The sequence below is a fragment of the Atractosteus spatula genome, chromosome 8 (genome assembly GCF_055471065.1).
Source record: "Atractosteus spatula isolate fAtrSpa1 chromosome 8, fAtrSpa1.hap1, whole genome shotgun sequence".
NCBI lineage: Eukaryota > Metazoa > Chordata > Actinopteri > Semionotiformes > Lepisosteidae > Atractosteus > Atractosteus spatula.
In genome coordinates this window covers 61,708,128-61,728,781 of record NC_142713.1, presented here as the reverse complement: position 1 = coordinate 61,728,781, position 20,654 = coordinate 61,708,128, and the positions used below count along the sequence as shown (strand labels likewise).

General features: G+C 41.7%; 1 protein-coding gene across 1 annotated transcript; it reads right to left on the bottom strand.

The window, feature by feature from the left end:
• Nucleotides 1-99: 99 nt before the first annotated feature.
• Nucleotides 100-9,266, bottom strand: fgfr1op2 (FGFR1 oncogene partner 2). The gene is made up of 6 exons (XM_088924088.1): nucleotides 9,199-9,266; nucleotides 7,629-7,765; nucleotides 6,992-7,109; nucleotides 6,052-6,194; nucleotides 4,623-4,736; nucleotides 100-2,424 (listed from the first exon to the last, which is right to left on the bottom strand). The coding sequence occupies exons 2-6, from the start codon at nucleotides 7,761-7,763 to the stop codon at nucleotides 2,287-2,289; spliced, it is 648 nt and encodes a 215-aa protein (XP_088780214.1). The 5' UTR covers nucleotides 7,764-7,765; nucleotides 9,199-9,266; the 3' UTR covers nucleotides 100-2,286.
• Nucleotides 9,267-20,654: the final 11,388 nt, after the last annotated feature.

The following is a 20,654-nucleotide window of genomic DNA, read 5'->3' as shown; positions in this document are numbered from 1 at the left end:
AATAAAAAGCAATGTAATGCTTACAATTTAAACAAGATGCTTTAAATCCTGCAGCATCTGTGTTCCTTAAACTTTACTGTACAAAAAGAGCCAACACGTGATAGTTCTCATTTTATTCGATTTATATTCATCAAAATATACACATCCTGTTATTATACAGTCCTTTTAAGCCAAAACATTCATTATATTTGGATAGCATTTCTTGTACATTAAAATATTTATTTTTCACAATAAAAAGATCTTTTTTTGTATAAATATCAAGCCACTGTTGTCAGTTGCTGTACTGTAATGAATGAGGCTGATCAAAGGGAAGATGTGTGATTTTATAGCATATATATATAGTAATGTTTAACAGGGGTCACCCGTGTTTCCATTGCTTTCTGCTTCATTGGTTGAATAACTGCAGACTACATTGTTCATACTAAATAGTATTTTAGATGCACGGGACACAAATCATTTCAATTCTCAAAATGTCTGTTTATAAACTGCTTTACAAAAGCACAGCAGAACTCTTAAGCAGGTGAAAGTAAAAGTAAATGAATGATAGAACTGAATTTGGCTTTTCTTTAGAATTTCACTTAACTTGAAATTCATGTACAGGGTTATGTTTCCAAATGCTGTACACATGTTTAACAAGCTATTGTAAAATTTAGGACACTACCTCATAATTTCTTCAGAGACATTCAGTTGCCAAAATCATAACATTTGATTATACAGTACAGAACTTCACCAGTTTAATTTGAGATAAAACACTAACTGGTTATTTACAGCATGTTATTTGGTCATCAATTAAATGTAAATCTCCTGTAATCTGAGATAAATGAAAACCACACAGCATTTAGCAGACTAGCAGAACTGATGCTAGTGTTTGATAGCATGTACATTTGCAGTAGACAACAATGACATTTTAGTAATTATCCAATCTGGTGTAATTTAATCCGTTTCATATTGCAAAAATGCATGCAATTTAATGATCTTCATCTAGAATTTTTAATGCAGTAAGGTAGATGGGATGGTCTCATTGAAATTAAGCAGATGACAAATAGTCATTACTTGTATTATAAATATGCCATAAATACCTTGCTGATTATGATTATCAGAACTAAGATGATTGCCGTTTCCTCTAAATAATATAACCTAAAAAATGTATTGTCATAAATATATGTGAAAAGCACAGATAAACACTCATTTCTAAGTGCCACAAAAATCTTCAGGATTTCTGCTCAACCCAGTATTCTCGCATACGAGGCCGAAGATCTGCCCATTACTTGTGTGCTACAGACCCTGCAGCCGCACACAGGAGAGTGCAGGCAGACTCCTCTGACCACCTGAGTCACAAGACCCACTGTTCTGAACCAGAGGTGCAGCCCTGATGAACTATCCCACATCCTGCCCCACCATACCCTCAGTGGAGCTCAGAGACACCTGGATCAAAGAGCTCTGTACAGGAAACGGGTGCGCGATATCCACTTCGGAAGAAATGCCTTTAATCTGGAACCGCTCGCCTTTAAAATTCAAGTTTTAATTAAAAAAGAACAGCAAACATTACTACAAATATTACCAGCATGTTAGTTAAAATTCTTCAGGAAACCAAACAGAAAATACAGCAGGGAGAACACCTTTAGGAAAAAAGATTGTTGGTGGAATTGTCGTGTCACACTGAGAAGTAATTTTGGATGTTGCGCTGTGTTACTAATCATCATTGTGGAAGTCCAGGTTTCTTAACAAAGACTAACTAAATGACGAACTTTATGTTTTGATAACCTGCATCTGTCATTTTAGATTTTTCTACCTATTGTTATAACAGTACTCTGATTCCAGTCTTGACATTTTCATGAACACACCTGGTGCTATACCCCGTGGTATAATACAGCATTCGGATACATTTCACTTCAGGAAATAAGTAAGTGGCATTTATAGAATTACAAATGACTTACCCTTAGTCATCTGTAACACCATAAAATAGTTAATATATTAACTGATACGTTCTCTCACATGGCCAGAAACATTTACATACCGGGTAAAATTCAACAACAACAAATACTTTGTTCTTTCACTGCTCTAAAGGATTCATGCATCTCTCTGTACAATAGTAGTTAAAAAAGGTAAAAGAAGCACATCATTTTGTCCGTTCACGATGCAATTCGTAACCAAGACCAAGCGTTCACGTCCACAGTTAGCTAGGAAAGGTAAAAAGCAGAGGCTCAGGGGCTGCGCCCAGCGTGACACCTTCCTGACCCCGGCGCCCGTGGGGAGCGAGTGCGTTCGCCGCCGGTCCTCGGCCCTCTAGCTCTTCCTCTGGCTCAGGTCCGTGCTCGTCACCAGGCCGGACAGCGAGGTGCTCTCGGAAGTGTCGTCTTTCTTCAGCGTTAAGAAAGCCTCGCGGCTGATATTGAGCAGCTCCCTCAGCCCTTTGTTCTCGAGCTGAAAATATGAATTTTGAAAGTGAAAACCCAGAACAGTACCGTCAGTGCAGCTGGGCATTTATATCTTAGATCGGCCGATCAAGGAAACGAGATGAAAATGAATGAATTAGGGCAAACAAGTGGACTATCAAAGCTGATGCTGTGTAGCTAGAAGCAGACTGTTGCATTCTGGTTATGAACAGAAAACACAATAAAAAATTCAATAATATCCATTCAGTAATTGTGCCTTATCTCCTGTGTTTTTGTGGAATAATAAAATTTACATCAGGTTAGGATTTTGAAAAAAACATTTTCCATTTTACAGTAGCTTTCAAAATATGTGAAAATCTACATTACTATAATTATATTTATACAGTCATGTTTAAAAGAAATAAAACAGCAAGTCTCTGACTTCACTCTTGCGGTAAGATTTTGATGTAGTATTTGGTATGATAAAATAAAGCTCTGCATTTTGATTAATGAATTAATTTCATATGTGGGCCGAGACCAAACTTTTATTGCAATTTATATAACAATGAGACCTGACACCTGGGCTTGGGTTCAATAGAAATTCTCTACAGCTCTGGCCAGCAAGACCCTAATTCCTATATTCACTATAGTTGCTCAAGAGTTACTTTAATCATTTATTAAATTATGCGTGATTTCAGTTTTTAAGTACATACAGTATTAACTTGTTCTCATTCACAAAACCTAAATCTCTCAGGATTAACAGATCAGCACTCCTGACAGTGGGGAGTCCTACAGTAATCTGCCTTTCAAAAAACTTTACTTCTTCTTTGCGGTCTCTCATCAAAATGGTCTAACCCCCTATTAGGAGCTGAAGAATGGGACTCCTTTTTAAGGAAAGGTGAATACTACAAGACCCAGGTAGCCACTCCAGATTTCTCAATATGAGGTTAGGCTCTTACTTTATAGACACATTTTCTTGTAAAACGTAGACCAACAGTCTAAGTCCCTGATTCTGTGGCCTTCTGACAGATTATTTCATGTACACAGACAGAATGAGATAAATATACTGTTTAAAGATCATAAGAGACAAAGTTCATGTCTTCACAATCTGCTTTATGCACACTTTAAATATTAAATACAAGTTAAACAGAAGTTCGAATTAGTGCTGCTTCTGTTTGCGCTTATTTGCCACTGTGCTCTGTGTTCTGACCGTTACTGTCATTATTTCCTGTACATCTTTATTAGAGCAGAGTGCCGGTCTGCGAGTGATGTGAATACGGGTCAGGAGGAAGCACCTACAGCAGACCCAGCACAGGCAGGAGCTGTACATCCTGCTACTACTATTTGTGTCCTAAAGGCAAGAAGTAATGAAAAACCGTGCGCAAGCCGTCAGTCAACGGGAGAGCAGTGAAGAACAGTGATCCTGCTATCGTTTGCGACAAGAAGATGTGCAGGGGCAGAGAGCGCGCTGGTTAATCTCTGCAACCCCCACCTGAATGCGCTGGAGCGCAACCAGATTGTCTGCATTTCTGTAGTGGGTAATTTAAAAACATACTCCTTTGTGCATTGTGTACATCACCGTGTATTGAATACCCCAGTAAACAACAGTGCAGATCATGCTGATAAATGTGATTTTGGAGAGACTCTGAGCTGCTGCTCACACTGGTAGTGTCACCAGTACATACTCTCCCCAGCACTGAGCACAGTTAAATAAATAAACACAAAAACGACCCCTCATATACACAAGCGACTGCAATCCTTTAGAGGACGATGTGGGCATTTCATTTTGGTGTCCACTGTTGTTAATAATACAGGCAGAGTTTGCATGCAAGAAATAACTCAAAATTCAAAAAGAGAAATTTCAGGGATTGAGTTGAACTCTTCAAGGTTTATGATAACTACAAAAACACAATCTGTGTTGCAAGATTAATCCTCAGCAAGTGGAATAACACTGGGGAACCAGCAAAGAAGGTTAATGATAAGCACTACATTGTACAATTAATCATTAATCATTCTACATTAATACAATTAATTAAGATTTTTAAAAATGCATATAGAAACATTTCAGGAGAGAGAACAGCTGGGGGGATATAGATCACAAACAACTCCACTGCTTGTAAAACGAAATCTGTATTTCATATCGCACAGTCAAAGAAATACAATGAGGCCAGAGGAGCAGTCAAACATGGATCAATGGCTTTGGACAGGGAAGTGCTGCAGCTTCTTCTTCAGGCACTGAACACTCACTTCAAGTTGTCTGATCCGTTCCTCCTCTTCACAGACCCGGTCTTCGTCAAGTTCAATGGCCTTTTTCATCACTGTCGCCATCTCACTGATCTTGTCAATATGAGCTTGCATTTCCTGCAAAGACAGATCTGCCTGATGACACAATTCAGAACGCCACTGGTTACACAAATGAATATCATGATCAATAAAGCAACTATTTCTGAACTACTGTACTACTTCGGAGCACCAAAAAAGAAACTGCTATCAGAAGCATATGCAAGAAAGCAGCACTAAAACACACCTGTGCAGAAAGAGAGCAGAGAATAAAATGGAGTAATTGCAAGGGGTTTATAATCTGGTGTACATACAATACAATAGAATATATTTTTCCAGTGACACCTGAAGAAAGCACCACAGCTACGTACATGAACGTCATACAGCTTGACATCATGCAGTATATACTATTTCCAAAACCCCCATCGGTCTCAATAGATGTTACCAAGTCACAAAAACAACGTTTAAGCACTCCAGGTGCCAGCGGGTTTAAGGATCATTTTCGATACAGTGTTTGACTGCAGGCATCCGGGGCAGCACGGTGGCGCAGTGGTCAGTTCCTGGCGTGCTGTCTGTGTGGAGTTTGTACGTTCTCCCCTTGGTAGGTGAACTGGCTTCCGGAAGAACTAATCCTGGTGCAAGTATGAGTGTGTGCATGTCTGTGTCTGTCCGCCCTGCGACGGACTGGCGTCCCATCCAGGGTGTATCCTGCCTTGTGCCCACTGACTGCCAGGATATGCTCCAGCTCCCCACACCCCTGTACTGGCTAAAGTGGCTAGGAAATGGATGGATGAAGGCATGCAGAGTCTTACAGCATGACAATAAATGAACTATAGACAGATTTATGCTGCATTTTCCATTTATGCTGCAACCGAGTTGCAAAATTCACTTTAGACTCTGGCGTTAAATCTACTAGTGTAGATTCTTGTATCACACAGTTCCCCCGACTCCTGGAAGGAGGAACTGCTCTTCTGCACCCTCAGTATATTTTGCTTGTTGTAACTCTGCTATATCAAATGTCTCTGCAGGACTGAGCCCTCCTCATTGACAGAAATACCCACGACAAGGCCAGCTGGCCCAGCTAGGCGGCTCCCCTGGGCCAGTGGGATCGTGCACTGCGAGCTCCACGTTCAAGCACAAGAGCCCGCTCGTCAGAAACAGTTACTATGTGGCTCACAAAGTCTGCGACACTGGTTCGTCTAGCTGACGCTTTGGCTTTAGGGAAAAGAAAATTATCACTGATGTAAAAAGAGCATTTGATTATTCCAGTAAGAACGCCATCAGTAAAAGTGAATGACAAGGGTAACGCTTAACAAATGGTTTAAGAAGAAGAAGGTTTAAGAAGCCCACACAAAGTTAAAAGTCCTTTAAATCTAACAGTGAATCTCATACTCACGTTGGAATGCTGCTCTTTCAGCTTTGCGATTATGACAGGGTCGTCTTTCTTGCTGGCCATTAACAACCTGAAGACCTGCTCCCTGTATTTGCTCATGATGAGCTCAAGAGCTGACTGGTGCTCCTCCAAAGAGGTGCGCAGTTCTGTGAAAAAGAACAGACACAGATTTGCAAAGGTACAAAAATGGCTCCATACCGACAAGCAGTCTTTTACAACATACACACTGTGGGGCTTTTTAAAAGCTTAACTTACTGTTCAGTTCTTATGATGTAGGCCAGTGGGAGGAAATAATCACTGAGCTGCCTACTTTGAGTACCTCAGTGAAAGGAATCTGCTAAAGGTACAATCACAATTTACAATACATCTTTCAGACAATGCTTAATCTTCCCAACTCTTTGCTCACTACTGTTGTTTTCTTGCTAACATTAACAAGAGGTGTGACCCAAGGCAATGCCTTTACTTTCACTGGGAGATCATTTTTGTGAACTGAGGACTTCTATCATAGGAGTAAAAGGACATTTTTAAGGAATGGACAGGTGGAAAAAATAATGGGATTTCCCTTCATCTTAAACTACCCAAAATTTAAGAACTTAACACATCTGAACAATTGAAAGGGTTTGTGTAGCTGCAAAGAAACAAGTAAAAAAGAAGAAACTTTTTGGCTATTGAGCCTTCTTCAGGTGTGAGGGAGGACGTAGGGATATAAAGCACAGGAGAACAACAGCAGGCGAGAAAGTGTCCGAAACGCTTAGCAGCTGAAGCCTTGTGCTCTCTTTCTACTGAGCAGCGTGGAATCAGCCTTCACTCGGGTCTGAACGGTGCTGGCTGCAGCCACGCATTCAAATGGAGAGGAAAGAAAAGAGATGAAAAGGTGTGGTTCTCATAAGATACGAATGATTATTCTGCTGATGTGTTTCGTCTCGTGGCACGAGAGTCTCACCTTTGTTCTCCTGCTGCAGGTCTCTGATCTGGCGGTTCTCCTGTTGAATGCCCATGACCAGGGTCGACCGAGGCCGGTGTCTCGCCACCTCGTTCAGCTCTTGGATCTCCTCCTGGTACTGAGGGCAAATCAAAGGTGCATCTCAAAAGGCCCTCTTCAAATTTCATCAACAGGAATACGCTTTCGTGCACCGAGACGTAGAAATGTATTTAAAGCAGAGAACAGGAGATCTGTCCTGGCCAAAGGGTTGTGGGAGTCTGAAACAAGCCACCCAGCCACCCAGCTGAAGCTGATACTCTGGTTTCTTTCTAGAAACAGCTGGATGAGACCTTTAGGTCAATTCACTACTAACTGTCAGGTGCGCTAGTTGGGCTAAATGGCCTCCTCTCACTTGTGGTTGCTCTTATGCACTAGTACAGCTTGCTTTGGAAAAATGTGGCACCTTGTGTTGTTACAACCAAGTGATAGAGATCTCTCATCTATTTCTTTGGCATGCATTTCACAAGCACAAAGCTCCTTAACTTCAGACAGTGGTCTGAGAACAGAAATCCATCCCCTTGTTCTTCAGTGATTTATCTGTTGCTTCCTGACTTCTGACACACAATGCATACAGCTGTTGCCTGAAAGGCAGCCTTACCTGTTTCATTGCTTCAACTCGCTTGTTTAGGGAGGTTGTCTGCTCAATCAGCACCTCGGCAGCACTGTCATGGTCTCTCAGCCTGTCCACAAGGGCTTTAGCGTCAGCCAGAACTCTGTCTATCGTACAGCTCATTTCTGCGAAACACGGGGACAAAAGCCGTTTGACAACCATGAAGGGAATACACCTCACAGCAGGTCGAGTGAAGAGCATCCCAGCGATCAGCAGGGGCATGCTCCGAATGCATGATTCCACTGTAAGAAGGAGGAAATCACAACACCACTCTTAAAGAATTCATAGCATAGCAAAATAAGATGAGAAAGAATGTATATATACCACCCTAAGAGAATCAGACCCCCCAGCTTCACCTGCAATACCAATCAACTGGAATCAGGGTCATCACAGAAAGAACAGACTTTATCGGCCTAACCTGAATTGAGCAGACAGCCTCACTCTTTTTCACGAGAAGGCTGTGGTGTTGTGAATCCTTTTCCTGTTCCATTATTAGAAAGGTCTCTGTATATGTACAATTTTCAAAACGTTGCCGTTGGAGAATTAGGTTTCCAGAGCTATTACAAAGCCTGTGCTTCACAAACACCCGCTTTAATTCACAGAACAAGGCGTCTGCTAGAGCCGCTCAAGAAGCTTTCCCAACAACAGCAGCTTTGAGGAGCTACATGTAGGCTACTCCAGTCACGAGGACCACAGAAGAGTCTCAGAATGATAAACTGGATTCACTAGATTACTTCATATTAAATTGTGGGGACTGACACTTAAGAACACGCGTTCTAATAGAAGGCACGTTGTTTCTCCGATGCTAGATCGCAGAGAGATTCTCATCCTTCGGTACCATAATCCACTACGGTTTTTATAAGTCTCTTAAGGACCATCAAAGCATATCTAAACTATCAGTGGCAGAGTTTTGGATTTAAAGAAACACAGAACGCGTACAGTATTCCGGACTCCGAAAAACAGAGCTGGGAACCGTGGGTCGAACCCAACCCCCTGAATCCTGGAATAAGACAAACATACAGCCGGATCTACAGCTCATACCAATGAGCAAACAAGGAGTTTCCCTTATTCTGACACTTAACCGACGGTTCTGTCCAATGATTATGTCCGATCACTATCACACGGGCAGCATTCATTCATTTCTTTTCAAGGACACGCAACTGCCGACTCTTTCATGGATCATGAAAATCTAGGACCGGAGAACCGATTCGACACTTTTGGCAGTGTTAAGAAAAACAACTGATGTGTCGACGGTTATCACTGTTGCGCTGTGTTCATTATGATACATAAAAGCCTGTGTTGAATGAAAATATTTTAATTTTCACAATGGTTTACTCTCAAGTGCAATACTCATGACGCGAACTTCTTTATTTCTAAATTGATGAATACGTAATCTAGTTTAAACTGAGTGTATCACTGACTGCTGCACCGAATATACAGAACTTCCTAATTAATTTTATAAATGTGCCCATTCAAACATAAATGCCTAAATTAATCAACTGTATATTAAGCCTATTAACTTTTCTATTTTTACATATAACACAATTTCAAACCTTACCTGAGAACTCCAGCACCTCTCTCCGGAATCTTTTTCCTGTTTATGTAAAGCCTTTCCGGTTGATTGACGCAGGCACACCGGATGCGACACCCAAACAGACTTCTGGGAATTGTAGTTTATACACTGCCAGGGCTCCGCTTGGTAGCATCACAGCAGAAAAAGTAAACCTCTCTGTGTTTTTTTTAAAAGACATATAATGTGGTTATCGAGGATATTACCTTACATTTTTTAAAATTATTTTGATTAGTTTCTTTAGACGGTGAGGTCTGAAGTTAAAACATTTCACTGACTATACTGTACACTAACCTGTAGGGTTTTCTGTAGTTTTCAGATCCCTGATACATAATTATTTATAATTTAATTAATTATAAATAATTATCCTTGATACATAGCCTTTCTCCCCCATAACAGTTACAAAATAGACTCCAATTAAAAAATAATTACGTTTTAATTGGGTAGTATTGAAGTTGAAACACTATTCACGATATTTTTAACATTGTATACATTGTACTGTATATACGTAGTTCAAGGAGGGAGCTGCGTCAGCAGGCGTAGGCTGCAAAGGAACAAGTAAAGGTTTATTCCTGCTGAAAAGAGCACACCTGAAGAAGGCTACACAGCCAAACACTGTGTTTCTTCTCTTCTCTTTTAAGCAAGGAATAAACCTTCACTTCATTTTCTGCAAGAGATGCAGAGAATAAGGTCACTGGAGGTACAAGATGTCATCTGAGTGATCCAGAATTGTCCTGAGGGGCCTTGAATGAGTGTGGTGTTAGATGTGTACTTGCAGGTGATACAGCTCTGTTGCAAGGGAAAGTGCCTGGTGTGGATGGTTGCTGAGGGCGGTCAGGGGAGCAAGAAGGTTACGCAGATTAGGTGGTCGGCGATATGAGATGATGGGGCGGTCAAGAAAGAGGGCACCAGTGGAGGGATCAGCCTGTAGGATGGAAACATTGTTGTTAACGGTCCTGGGAATGGAGAGTGTGTTGGAGTGGAAGGGAAGCACCAAAGGAATGCGGTTGTGAGGTCGGAGGTTCCCGATCGAGTTGATAGTCTGGGGGCTGTTTTGGCTCAGGTGAGGAACCTGTAAATAACATGGGTGGGGTATCCTCTGTTGATGAAAAAATATAAGTTTCTGTATAAAAGACTTTTGTTTAGCAAAGATTTAGAATCAGATATTGTCCAAAAGATCTCAAATAAGTAATACAATCCCCAGAGTTGTACTTCATAATCCAACAAACGACAATATTAAATAGTGACTATATATTCAGCTAAACAAACAGCTACTCCATTAATCAAAACCAGAACCTTTTATACTGAAAGAAACTCTGAAGTCATACAACTAAGAATTCATACAATAATCATTCAGCTAAGAACATATTCTCTCTTACAATGATGATTTGGCTGGGAAACACACACCACTGTTGCACAGAAGAAAAAAATAACATAGAAATAAAGAGAACAATCGGTAAAAAATAAATTCTAAACATGTGCAAGTGTCAGGCAGAAAAAGTCGAAAATGCTGCATTTAAATTGAATTTTTTACTTGCACTTTTACATTTTATTTTACATTTGATGTTTTATTGTACAACAAGGTACAGAAGTGTCTCCTGGGTATAAACAAATCAGTGGCATCTGTTTTGATTCTCTCTCAGTCTTAATGAGTCTGCACAGAGCCACGGTTTCTCGAACCAGGGTTAGCAGGAAGTGATTACACGACAGGTGACAAACGACCAGCAGCCAGCTCAACACAAGCCCATCCTGTGTTTCTCACCTTTCTCTTCCGATGTGTTATTAGCTCAAGGTTTTAGCATTTATGAAAGCTGGGTGATTTTTAACAAGAGGTATTCTTTTTTTCGATTTCTTGTCTTGCAAATGGAAAATAAATAAAAAAAACAGATAGCCTCAATCAAGAAGCTGAGTGTCCCTAAATCCTCATTCTCATTTAATTCCACACCCAATCTCTAAATTATAACTGAATAATCAACTTCATCTTTTAACAATAGACAATAGACATAAGGATTAGACATTAGCTTTAGCTACAACTGATGCTGGGAGTTTGAATACATCTCATATAATAAAATTTAGAGGTTTTAACAACAAAGAGTGTCGAGACTTTTAGACTATTCAAAACTATACTGCAACAGCAAGAGAGATTGCTCATTTAAATTAAAGTGTGCAAAGCTAAAAAAGGAGTCATCCAGAAAAAAAACTCTATCATTTTACAATGGAATAAATGAGGAGAAACCAGAATGTCATTAAACTAATGTCTTAGTTTACACCTACAAGAGTCTAGAACAGATCCAGAATCCAATCCAGAGTGTCTTACAGGTCATCCTAAATCACCCATTTTCATGGGTTTGGAACATGTGATGGAGGTGAGTGTCACATTAGTGGATACTGGAGAGACAAAATGAAGTCAGACAGCTGAAACAAGTTGAATAAGCACAGAGTAGGCAGAACAGTTTTGGGTATTAGAAGCACTCAAGGTAATAATTTCTCAGGACCTGATGGTATTGATAGCACCCCCAACTGTCACAAGGATGTGAGAACTGTTATACTGTATGTAAGACATTGACCCTTTCAACACCTTCTGAAGACAGAGTAGTAGTAGGAATTGCTCACTGACAAAAAGGGTGAGAAAACTAAACTACATAATTCCAGGCCAATACGTTAACTACGGTTACATGCACGGTAATGGATACAAATATTGGAACAACTAGATATCCTAAGGAAATAGGATTGTGAGCATGGAAAAAGATAGGACCTGCTTAACTGATTTGTTATGATAAACATATATACTGCACGGATTGATCTACTAATTGTTTGTAAGGAAATAGTAGATTACATTATAGAACATTTCCAGCAGTGACTGGAAGCTTCAGTTCACTTCAGTCTATTAGTCAGATGCACAAGTGCAATGAAATGCTTATTTACATGTATGCTCCAATACAAAGACATTAAAAGAATCACCAAAAATATGAACACAGAACAGCAGCAGCAACAACAAGTTAGATAACATACAGCTTAAACATACAGCATACAATCAGACAAGCAGTGAGAGAAAAAAAACACATCAGCGTGAGCCAGTTGGAGGGGTAGAGGTCAGTACTGACAGCTTGTGGAAAGAAACTCTCTCTGAATCTGGACGTTTGTGCCTTTATGCTCCTATAATGCTCACCAGAGGGAAGGGGGGAGAAAAGTGAGAAACCAGGATGATCGTTGTCCTTAACGATACTTCCAGCATTCCTGAGACAGCGAGTTGTAAAAAAGTATACCATTTTACCATATACTTGAATAATTAGTAAACTAGTCATATTTGCAGATCATACAAAATCATGAAGATTAGAAAACATTGTAGATGGCCCAAATTAAATTAAAAAAGATTTAAATAAAATTCACAACTGGCCAAACACCTGTCAGACGTGTAATGTAGACAAGTGTAGGGTATTGCATACATGTTACAAACTGTAAATACAAAATGGGAAGCAATGAGATAGAAAAAGGCAATTAAGGAAAAAGAGTTAATTGTTATTATTGACAGTTCCACCTAAACATGTTGAGAAGCACTAAAAATGTCAAAATGTTTGTACAATAGCTAAATCACCGAATTAAAATGAAGGGAATTTACAGTATGTTACTAAAAAAATGGCATAGCACACTATTAAGACTTCTTGAGGATTACCGAGTACAATTTTAGTCACTATGTTATAGAAAAGACATGCTTTGGAATCCATCCAAAGAAAAGTAAGTCTAGACCTGAAGGGACTGTCCTACACTGACAGCTGAAGGAACTGAACCTTGTTAGTGTTGAACAAAATGGAGGCAAAAAAAAAAGACAGCTAGTCTGATCTCAATGAGATATATCAAACACAAAAGCTGGCTCATCCCAACCCTCTCAGCCTGTAGAGGTGCCAGCCCTCGTGCAGAGCGAGCCGCACGATCGCAAGCTCCAGTGTGGGTGATGTCGCCAGGTGGCTGTGCCCAGGATTCCCTGGGTGGCCGAGGGTGGGGTGCGGTTAACAAAACAGAGCTCTCAGTGGCACGGCGCACCCTGCTGCAAGCCTGTGGCACTCGCAGGAGAGGGACGCTTCTCCCCTCCAATCAGTGCTGCTCCTGCAGGGTTGTGGGCGGGAGGAGAACGTCTACTTCCTCACTGTTTCCTGTGTGGGGTCACAGGGTTTGTACCCGCAGGCTGAAAAGTGAATCAGTGAATCGAAAGTTATCAAGATAATTCGAGAGAGTATTGTAGCGCCCTTGCCCAGCGGTGAGGAGGAAGTGCATCCAGTTGCTGAGGGTATCGCAGCACCGGCTGGGAGTTGTAGCCGGGGGGGAGTCTGGGGGTCCGTAAGATGACCAGCTACTGACCCTGCTATGTAAATAGACCTGTGTTAGCAGACTCTACACACTTCACTAATGGAACACTCTGAAGCTTAGTGTTCCATTAGTGAAGTGTGTAGAGTCTGTTAAGCCAAAAAAGATCACTTTACACAAACACTCCTCATCAAACACATTGAATTCTCGGGTGTTGTTATTCCTCGTGAAATAAGAAATTGTAGAGTGTAGCAAGAAACTTCTTTGAGTATTAAAAAATAGCGAAAATCTTTAGATCTGTATGTTGGAATGATCATCAAAAATTAACTATTTTCTTTTTGCTCTAAACAAATGCAAGTGAACCGTAATCCTGTAAGAAATATATGGTAATATATGGAAGTAGAGGAACAAGTAAAGGTTTATTCCCTGCTGAAAAGAGAAGAAAAGAAACACAATGTTTCGGCTATGGAGCCTCACACCTGAAGAAGAAATGCTGTGTTTCTTTTCTTGTCTTTTCAGCATGGAATAAACCTTTACTTGTTCCTTTGCAGCCTACACATGCTGATGCAGCTCCCTACTTGAACTGCTATGTAACTAGTGGGCAGGACATAGGCTTCATTGTTAGCATTGCTGCCTCACAGTGCTGGGACTGTGGGTTCGATTCCTGTGGAGCCATCTACGTGGAGTTTGCATGTTGAGTTTTTTCGAGGTGCTCCAGTTTCTTGCATGGCTGTGTTTGTGTCTGTGTGTGCCCTGTGATGGATTGGCGTCCCGTCTGGGGTGTATCCTGCCTCACACCTGTTGCTTGCTGGAATAAGCTCTGGTTCCCATGCAACCCTGAATTGGAAGAAGCAATTTGTAAATGAAGTAAATTCCAGATTTACTAAACATAAAATTGAAGCGTTGTTTTATATGTGTTTTTTGATTCAAGAGAGACATAAAATTGAAAAATAAATCAACAAAGTGATATTTGTTTTGTGAGTTTACCCAGATGACACCCCCTACATGCTAACTAAATAATATTGCAGTGTTGGGTGCTATAGGACTTTTTAATATAAGAAACAAAATACAATCATACAAATTACAATTGTGTCTTTGTACACATTCCTCAAAAGCAGAGCCAATTGCATGAGCCTGTGCTAATTCTTTCATCAGGACCTCAAAGTACACTTAAATTAAATCTACTGTTCTTTATGAACTATTAAAGTCTCATTCTGCATCTTAGTTTTCCAGACACAAACTTAGAAGATGAACTGCGATTGGAAACCTCTTTTTGTTGCTAGGCTACCAAGATCCATTAACATTTACTTTAATTTGCATGCCCTAATAAATAGATACCAAATCAATTTATTTTGCCAGGCACTTCATTAATTCTAAGGGCTATTAATAGAATGATGTATAGACTCTACTTAGAGACATAACAGTTCTTTATAATTTATCTGCCAGTACTGCACAGCTGTAATAAGTATACAGTAGATCAGTTAAGCTAAAGTTCTAAGCCAAACCCCAATACTGAACTTTAAACATGTTGGAACAAGTAAAGGTTTATTCCTTCTGAAAAGAGAAGAAAAGAAACACAACGTTCACACCCAAAGAAGGCTCCACAGCCAAAACATTGTGTTTCCTTTCTTCTCTTTCCAGCAGGAATAAACCCGCTACCTGTTCCTTTGGAGCCTCTGCATGCTGACGCAGCTCCCTGCTTGAACTGCTATAAATATGTTGTACAAACAAAAACTTGTGCTTGTTATAGCATGCACCAGCACCATTTACAGTATATAAAAAATGGAGAATTCCTCTCAGTGAAAACACCAAGAACCTCAAACACAAACACCCTTTCTAAAATACCTTTTACAACAGATTGGACACTAAAACAAGAGTCTGAAAGTCATAGAAGGTGGTGTGACCATGACATCTAACAGGAAGTGTCAAGTTGAAGGATGAATCCTCAGTTGTAGAAGAGCTGGCAGCCATGTGCAACAGGTTCAGAAGGTAAGATAAGACTTGTGGCACTGCAACACTGACAACACCCCCAGGGCTCTCAAGAGCAGTCAAGCTCCCCTGGAAACAGACTGGTCTTTCAACACAGGGGGTTGTGCAAATGCCAAGCTGTGCACGTCTGGCAGCATGGACAGTGGTTTGACCCACACTGCAAGAGCCATGCCACCCATGTCCTGTGGCTGTAGAGAGCACCACCAGGACTGCCAGCACTGAAACACACACTGAGAGGATTCTGGGAAGATCAGAGAGAAGAACTTGAGCCCCAAACTCTTTCTTCCATGTTTACATTGACTTAAAGTGGTTGAAAAAGCACCCACATTTTTGCAAATTTATCAAGATATTATCCAGTCACTGTATTTCCCCTGCATTCACCCTGTGAATCAAAGGTTTTAAGAAGCACTATATTTTGTATTGATATCGATACTGACATATATCCAACACCATAGTTAATTTGATCACACAAATCATTTTACAAGTCAGTCATCATATTGCAGTTAAAGAGCCTAGCATTTGAATATGTAGCTTCAAGACAAAACACTCCCTATGTCAAAATTTAAAATACTGCACTGCTCGGACAGCTCCTCATTTTGTTAGAGTAGACTCTTCCATTTTCTAACCGCTTCATCACCCTGTAAATTAAACGTAGTCGTTTTGATCAACAGGAAACTGTCACTCAGAAATATTGAAAATCTTGCAGCACCATGCAGAGGTGTTGCGATGTGTTTAAAAGAGCTTGAACTCAGTCTTACACAATCCTTTCAGACTGACAGGCTCACTGCTGCTGAGTTACCCCAGCATCCTACATCAACTACCTATTCTGCAGGTAGTGTAGTATTCCCGGGCCGTGTGTACCCTTCAATAGATTTATGTGCGTGTTTAAAAGTTTATGCAAGCTGTGTGAACTAAGTGAAGTTGCCCCTCCTACAAACAACACAAACGATGAAACCCCCCTCATTTTTTTGGTCAGGGTCGTGACGTCACTCAGCCCCCCCTACAACGTCGTAGGGGAACCGGACCGGTCTCATTCGTTAGTGCTGCGTTTGTACCGGTCTGTGCCACTGAAAGTAACTTCCCAGCTGCTTTCGGTCCCGAGGTATACCGCCAGCAACAGACGCTTGAACTCGGCAGACGGGGTCACTGGAGGTCGAAGTCGCCGTGCATGGTAACGTGATCACCGGGAAAACAAGGCGCTGTACCTCGGGAACGAAAGCAGCACAAACGAATAACGAATGGGCGTGCTGTGTACATATATGCATGATATCTACACCCAGGCGACGCAGCCTGGAATACTGGTTATGGTTTGGCCATCGGTTCACATCCCAGGTGCGGGGATATGTACAGTATCATTGAGTGAGGTCCTTTACTCTGAATTGCTCAGTCCTTCCCACTTGTTCAAATCGATACACACATACTGTACGTGTAGGACTCACTGGCGATTGTAATCCTGTTACAGTCGCTTTGGAGAAAAAAAAAAACTCTATGCTAAACACGTTATTTTATATATATGACAAGATACTTCAGCTATAGTGTTCATTGCTATCATATCAGCCTGGCGCCGTGTGGTTTTAGGTACGGCGAAAGAGCGTCTCCTTACGAGCACATTGATTGAAGTTACAAGAAACTAACTGAGGCAGTGTTCTGTTTATTGCTAGAATTACAAAATGCAGCGATAATATCAAGATAACTGGAAACGGTGCTCATTGATATGGCAAAAGTTTCTTTGAGTATAAATGGCTATGGCGCGCATTACATTAATCAAAATAACCGGTCACGTCTTTCTAACTCTATCTGAAGGAACAGTATAGGTAAAAAATACTGCATTAAAAACGAATAATACGAATTATTCAGCCATCATTGACGAAACTCTACAACAAAGTACCTAAATGCATCACCGCGTTTTAAAAACGCCCAGCTTGTTTTACGGTGCGCACTTCTGGGTGCTAACATAACGCAATCAACTCCTACCCTTTTCTTTTGCCACATACTGTATGTAGCGATTTACAGCACCTAAAACCTCCAGGTTATTTTCTTCTCCCAGTGCCAGCGGACTGTTACAGACTCGCAGCAGGCCGAGCGCTTTACCTCCGGCCGATATCCCTTCCCTCCCCAGCTGCTGCAGAGTCGCTGCCCCCGGTCTGAGCTGCGAAAATAGCGAACAACTCGCATCATCGTGCTCCAGCGCCCCTCTCCCAGAGCGGACTGGCCGCCCTGTCGCTTTCCTGAAACACAGCCCTGTTGCACATCGTGCAGATGGCGCCCCTCCGCCCTCCACATGAAAACGGTAGGCGTCAAAACGAGAGAGGGAATTTTACTAAGAGGACGAGACACCCATTAACTCATCGTTCCTTTATTCTAGTGCATTTGATATTTTCCCAATGAGAAAAAAAGGTGTTAATTCCTGTCTAAATTCCACTCTGACGTCTCCCTGAATTCAACTGTTGTGAGTCGCCCAGGTGGGCTTTGATGAATAAGGATGCCCCCTATAAATACAGTTCTTTGAGACCCTTTTCGATGGAAAAGTGTTCTTCATGCCATGCTCAACCACTCTATTCTCAGGTGCAGCTGTGGTCCTGACACAGACATTGCAGTCTGACAACGCCGGCCTCCTGCAGGATTCTGGCGTGAATGTACAGTATATAGTGTAGCGAATCCCTCCCCAGTTCGTCCCTCACCGCATGGGCTCAAACCCGGGTCTCTGGCGTCACTCAACAGGGGTCTTGCCAGCTAATAAAGAAGACCTTCCTCAGCCCAGGCGGCCAACACCCCTGTTATGCGCAGGGGCGTATTCGTTACAGTAGTAAGAGAAGGAGGTGGTAAGTAGAGAACAGAATACAGAATCTTTCAGGAATCCTGTGGGATTCGGGAACGTTTGGTCTACCAAACCAGGAGGTTCCTGGAGGACCCTTCTACAAACTGAAATAGAGAATTCTGTATACTGTAACTCAAAACTAATTTAAACTGCTTAGCTGAATACAACAACAGCAACAGGACCTAAGCTTGCTCTTTCCCAGGCTTTACAGACAGGTTGTAGATTTGAGTTTGAAATCACTGCAATGTGATGTCTATCATGACGAAGCCTTTGCGATCAGCCTGTAGTCTCAGTGGCTTTTGTGGAACATCTTAGGGAAATGGAGGCCAACAGAGTTCCCTGCCAACTTCCACAGTGAGGAAGTCAGACAGATAATAATAATGAACTTTATTTTATATAGCACCTTTAAAGGTGGCTTCTCAGAACACCTTACAGAATGACAACAACAATAAAAAATACACAAGATATGCACAATGAGAGGAGACAATATATGGGGGTACTGAGTACAGCAGGAGCAGAGGGGTAAAGAAAGAAGAGGGTTTTGAGTCTGGATTTGAAGGAGTTTAGAGAAGGTGACTCTCTGATATCCTTGGGGAGAGAGTTCCAGAGTTCTGGGGCATAACAGGAGAAGCCCTGTCACCCATAGAGTGTAGGGGGCTTGGGGGACAGTTAGGAGACCAGAATTAGAGGGACAAAGGTTGCGAGGTGGGAAGTAGGGCGATAGTAGCTCAGACAGGTACTGAGGTGCCAAGCCATGCAAAGCTTTATAAGATAAGATCACTTTATTGGCCATATACAATTTCTTGTATCAGGAATTTTTCCTTTCACATACCCCAGCTTGCTCTCCATGATACACACAGGCACACAGAGGGGGAGAGAGAAGCTTGGGGTCAGAGTGCAGGGTCAGCCATTCATACAGCGCCCCTGGAGCAGCTGGGGTGAAGGGCCTTGCTCAGGACCCCAACGGAGTAGGATTCCTCTGCCAGCCGTGGGATACGAACCGGCAACCTTCCAGCCACAGGTGCAGATCCTGAGCCACAGAGCCACCGCTCCGCCCCGTGTGAAGGCCTTATTGCACAGGTGCTTTAATAGAGGTAAACAGTAACAAGGTCACTATCTAGAGTAATTGATACTCCAACCGCAGTCCTATGCAGGGGCACCCCCTTATACAGACGTCTGGATGGGGGTGGGGAGCGGTGAAATTTGACCTGAGAGGCCCTTCCTGGAAGGAGCTGGATGCTGAAACGTTTACTGTGGGCTCCTGTTTGCTCCCGGCACGTAGCGGTCTTGGGGATGAGGAAAGGGGGGTGGCAGAGTGACGATCTGTATGTTCTCCCTACTCTAGCTTTACACAATCTTGGCCTCCCTAAATTTCACCCTTAATTAGTTTGAGTAATTGCAATAGGAAATGAAGAAAAATGATTGCTTATTCATTTTCATACAGCAGTATTAGCATCTTGTAGCCTGGACTTGTGAGATCTCAGAAACTACGGCTGGGCCGGTTCAGTACTGGGGATGGAGATCTCCAAGGAAAGGCAGGCTGCTGCTGTGAGCGTGGGTGGTGGACCAGTAGGTGGCGCTCTTCCCAGTGGAGTTTTCCAAACCAGTGCCTCAGTATGATGTGCAGACACTGTGCTGTAGGAGGCGGTCCTGACTATTTTGTCATTAAAGATCACATGGAGCTTTTGGAAGAGGAAGCGTGTTAATTGTGGTGTTCTGGTTCATTTGGACAATCTGGATTAACTCCAGTTCCCATGTAATCATGTGGAGGAGCTGTTTCCCACTCCTGCATCTAACCTACTGTGTGATGAGGCTGCTGGGGGTCTGCTCCTATATGTGAAATGCTCTGCAATGCTTTGATGAAATGTGCTATATTAATGCATTCTACCACCACAGGGTAAAAAACAAAATGCAAAGTCCCCAAATGTTCCTAAACAGTACACAAAGATTCAGACTGTTATGGCACTTAATGCCGTAAGCATCATAAACTATAAACAAGAAAAATAGAAGATAAAATGAAAACAAAACCACCACCTCTTTCCCCTTCCTATCAGAACCACAGCACTCAACCAAAGCATAGGTGTTTGTGCTGACATGTTTAAATAAAGTCATTTAAAACAAGGGATATTACATTGACACTGTATAATACACGAGCAAGGCCTCATTTTGGTGACCACGATACACAAAATACATTGCTGCTTTGGAATGCATCCAGAGGAGATCAAGCAGATACAGTGTACTGTACATACAGTATCCACAGTTCACTGGGACAGTTACATTTAAACCTTTCATTAAAAAAACAACAGTACAGTTCTCAGTCTCGGCATCTTTGTCA